The 3,745-nt window shown below is 56.7% G+C and overlaps 1 protein-coding gene across 1 annotated transcript; it reads right to left on the bottom strand.

Annotated features, from left to right (window-relative positions):
- Positions 1 to 404: 404 nt before the first annotated feature.
- HRCT1 (histidine rich carboxyl terminus 1) lies at positions 405 to 1,362 on the bottom strand. The gene has a single exon (XM_011980149.1). The coding sequence runs from the start codon at positions 1,270 to 1,272 to the stop codon at positions 913 to 915; it is 360 nt and encodes a 119-aa protein (XP_011835539.1). The 5' UTR covers positions 1,273 to 1,362; the 3' UTR covers positions 405 to 912.
- Positions 1,363 to 3,745: the final 2,383 nt, after the last annotated feature.

The following is a 3,745-nucleotide window of genomic DNA, read 5'->3' as shown; positions in this document are numbered from 1 at the left end:
GAAAGTGGATTCAAGGCAGCTGGTGGATGGGGCTTCCTCGAGTTTCAGAGCTCAGTCTGCCCCGGACATGGGCTGAAAAGAGTACAGGGGCAGAGCCCTGGGAAGCGAGCCTCACAGTGGCTCCAACCTTCCTCTCCCCAAGGCCCTGGACTGTCCCATGGAAGGCCAGAGCCCTGCTGGTGCACACAGGACCTGCTGTGGACAGGGTTTTGTGCAAACCCTGAATCCTCCCTCAGAGCTCAGAAAGAGCCCACCCAATTCTTCCCACTCCACAACCAGCCCCTAAGACCCAGACAGAAGCTGCCTGCTCCAGGCACACACTTCCCATCAGAGAGGGAGGTCCCAGGGCAATGAGGACACAGGCCGGGCAGCTCCCTCCCGCTGCAATCAAGAGCCTCTTCACAAAAGCTTCTTAGTGGTTTTTATTTTCTTGGACTAAGGCACCGATGAATTGACTGTGCAGCCTCGTACTGCCTTCTCCAAACCAAAAGGACATTCTCAGGGCCTCTCCCAGTGCCCCGCCTGCCAGAGGCCTTTCAGCGGCCTGATGAGGAGGTCAAGATGGGCACTTCACATCCACTTGTGTGCTGGCTCTGCCAAGACACCCTTGTCACTTCTTGGGCTCACTGGTAGTTACAGTCACAAGGTGGGCTGTCCAGCCCCAAAAGAGCACCCTTACTCTCCACTCCCCAAACCCTTCAGCACTTCAGGCCTCAGTGTTCTTCTGTTCTCTGCTGCCATAGTACACTGGGGCATAGCATGCAAATGCAGCCAGAGCAAGCCCCAGGCCATTGTTCCCCTCATTCACCCCAGAGTCGCATCCTTCCACATGGAAACGTGGGGTCCACTTGTCCTGGGAACGGATGGCAGGGCAGGGGCAGCAGCTGTCCATAGGCTCCGGCGGCAGCAGCCTCAGCGAGCGTGGCGGGGGTGGTGGCGGTGGGGGTGGTGGTGGTGGTGGTGGTGGTGGTGGTGGAGGTGGTGAGGGGTGTGGCGGGGGTGGTGGTGGTGGAGGCCCACATTCAGCACGTGAGATACGTGGCCAGGATGATGGTGATGGTAGAAGATTCCCAGGTGGCCCCCCCGCCGGAAGGGCCAAGGCTGGGCCCGGCGGACTCGGTTTCCCCCTGCAGCTATACGGTTCCTCTCCACGTCACAGTCCCGCCGTCCATGGAAAAGGCAAGTGGCCAGCAGCAACAGTAGCAGCAGAACCGCCACAGCAGCGCCTGTGATCCATCCCACGAGGGCCGTGCTCCCCAGGAGGCCCAGCATCTGGGAGCCAGACAGTCCCTCTCTCCCCAGCAGCTCCTCACTCCTTTCTCCCCTTCAGCAGCCTCCGCTCAGCCCTCTCAGTCACTGAACTTTGTTGTCTCCGCTGCGGGCTGGAGAGCAGCCAGGGAATGTGGGCGAAGCCTGTTTGGACTTGCAACTGCTGGCCAAGGGTGAAGCCAGGCTGCTGTTAACTCTGAGGAGGCCTGGCAGGGAGGCCGGGTGGAGACAGAGGAGCTGTCAGGATGGATCTGGTTGAGGGAGGAGCCCTGAGTCTAGAGGAAAGAAATCCTCCTGCTCCCTGGCTCGGTGACTTTCCCTCTCCGGGTTTCAGTCTCCTCTCAGAGACTGTGTGGAACAGAGATGAACAACACGGGCTTTGGAGCCAGACAACTCTTTTGCTGTGAGATTGTGCACAAGTTACTTAACCTCTCTGTCCTTTGTTTCCTCTTCTGTAAAATGGCTGCTAACACTTCCGTCCTTAATAGGGCGTTCTGAGGACTAAAGGAGTTGAGATGCATAAATCAGCAACACCAGCTCCTGTCACACGTTTGCCATTGATATTACTGCAATGGACTCCATGGCTCAGGAGACATTGTCCTCTGAGAGTCTGTGATTCCCTGTCCTGCAGCCTGCAGTGCCCTCCGGGGCTGAGTCAGGCTCTGTCAGATGAGCCATCCTGAGCTCAGTGAGCTTGAGAAGCTCAGGGAGGCACCGCAGGCAGATTTTGCCATGCAGGGAGGTCCTCCATCCGGCTTGTGCTGGGAGGCAGGAGGGTCTGGGTGTCCGCCCAAGTTTGCTGGGAGGCAAGAAGGAGGCCACTGAGCTCAGAGAGGGCAGGCACAGGCCCAGTTCAGCAGTCTCAACTGGCCATAAATGGCATGTTCCTTGCTCTGTCACACCCTCCCTGCCCAGCAGTGGTGAGTGCCAGTCCTACCCAGTGGAGCATTTACAGAGCGGCAGGATCTGAGCGGTACTGACTCTCCCTCCAAGCCCACCCGCTAGGCCCAGATCCTCTGTGTTCCTCCTGGGAGGCGCCGCCCCATCCTGCTGACAGGCCTCAGCCACAGGTGCTCATTGTCTCTCTGGCAACCCTTTCTGCTGTGGGCATGCTGGGCTGTTCTCCAAGCCCTTCCTCACATGCAGCGGGGCTCCCCAAAGCCCCAGCTCTGTGTCTGCCTCTGCAGGGTCCCTCCAGGCTGAGTCCCCAGCCCCTCCCTCTAGACTCACTTCCCCGCCACCTGGAGGAATGTCAGCAGACACCGCAGGGCTGGTTCTCTGAGTTCTGGTGGCACCTCCACCCTGTGATGTTGGGCAAACCCCTCGCCCTGACCCAGCCTGTCTCCTCTGCAGAACTCCCAGGGCAAGAAGTGACCTCCAGGGACCCTTCCCCCTCTGACCTCAATCTGAGGTGAGTTCTCTCAGGGAGGCCTGAAACCCTTAATGAAAACCCTCAGCAGATGAAAAGGCTAAACATTCCCTTCAACCAAATTGGGCTCAGGGGGCAGCAGGTTTAATGAATCCCGGCACTTCTTTGGCCCTTGGGGGAGCCACTTGAACTTTTAATGATGCTGGAATAAGAACTCCTCCTGCAGACTCCTGGGGCCCTGGGAGCCTGGCTGCCTTCCCTAGGGAAGTTAAGCAGGGAAGTCTGCTGTGAGGAGGAGGAGGAAGCCAAACAGGGGATTTTCGTCCTCAGAACTTCTCCAAGAAGACTCCCACCCCACACCAGCCGCTGGCAGCGGGGCAGGACCTTACAACTATGAACCTGAAGAACTTCAATCAGCAAAAAGGGCCCCTTGGAATCACCCAGATCCAGCCTTCACTGACAGATGGAGAAACTGAGGCCAGAGAAGGGAAAGACTTCCCTAAGTTCCCCCGGCCTTGTGTGCTAATCTAGACAGCAGGTACTCAACAGAGTACTGTCCCTGCAGTGAGGGAGCTGTCCAGAGTGAAAGCCTGAGATCAGCAGGGCCTTCCACAGAGACAGTGGGAAGATGAGGTGGAGATGCGAATAAACCTGGAGGGCGCGGGGGTTGGGGGGCCCCCTAACACATACACATACACATGACATCTGTTTCATTAGGTGCAGGTTCACTCCCCATCTGGGTAGTAGGATCCCAAAGTGAACATTTGATTAGATGCTTTGGGCACTCATGGGGGCAATGAGGGACAGCCATTGAGAATACAGTCCTCCGTGACTTAACCCATTTATGCCTAAGTTTGCAATGTTTTGAATTTTTGCAATCAGACCTTGGCAATGACCTTGATCAGTAGGATAAAAATAACTCCCCCATGCTTAGCGTTCCAATAATGGAATACCAGGCATAAATGTTAAGAAGTGACACAGCCAGGTGCAGTAGCCTGTAATCACAGCATTTGGGGAGGCGGAGGGGGGGTGAATCATTTGAGCCCAGGAGTTCAAGACCAGCCTGAGCAACATGGCAAAACCCTGTCTCTTTAAAAATTACAAAAG

Source organism: Mandrillus leucophaeus, unplaced genomic scaffold (genome assembly GCF_000951045.1).
Source record: "Mandrillus leucophaeus isolate KB7577 unplaced genomic scaffold, Mleu.le_1.0 Scaffold208, whole genome shotgun sequence".
Taxonomy (NCBI): Eukaryota; Metazoa; Chordata; class Mammalia; order Primates; family Cercopithecidae; genus Mandrillus; species Mandrillus leucophaeus.
Note: the sequence above shows the minus strand (reverse complement) of the source record. Positions and strands in the feature narration are given on the sequence as shown.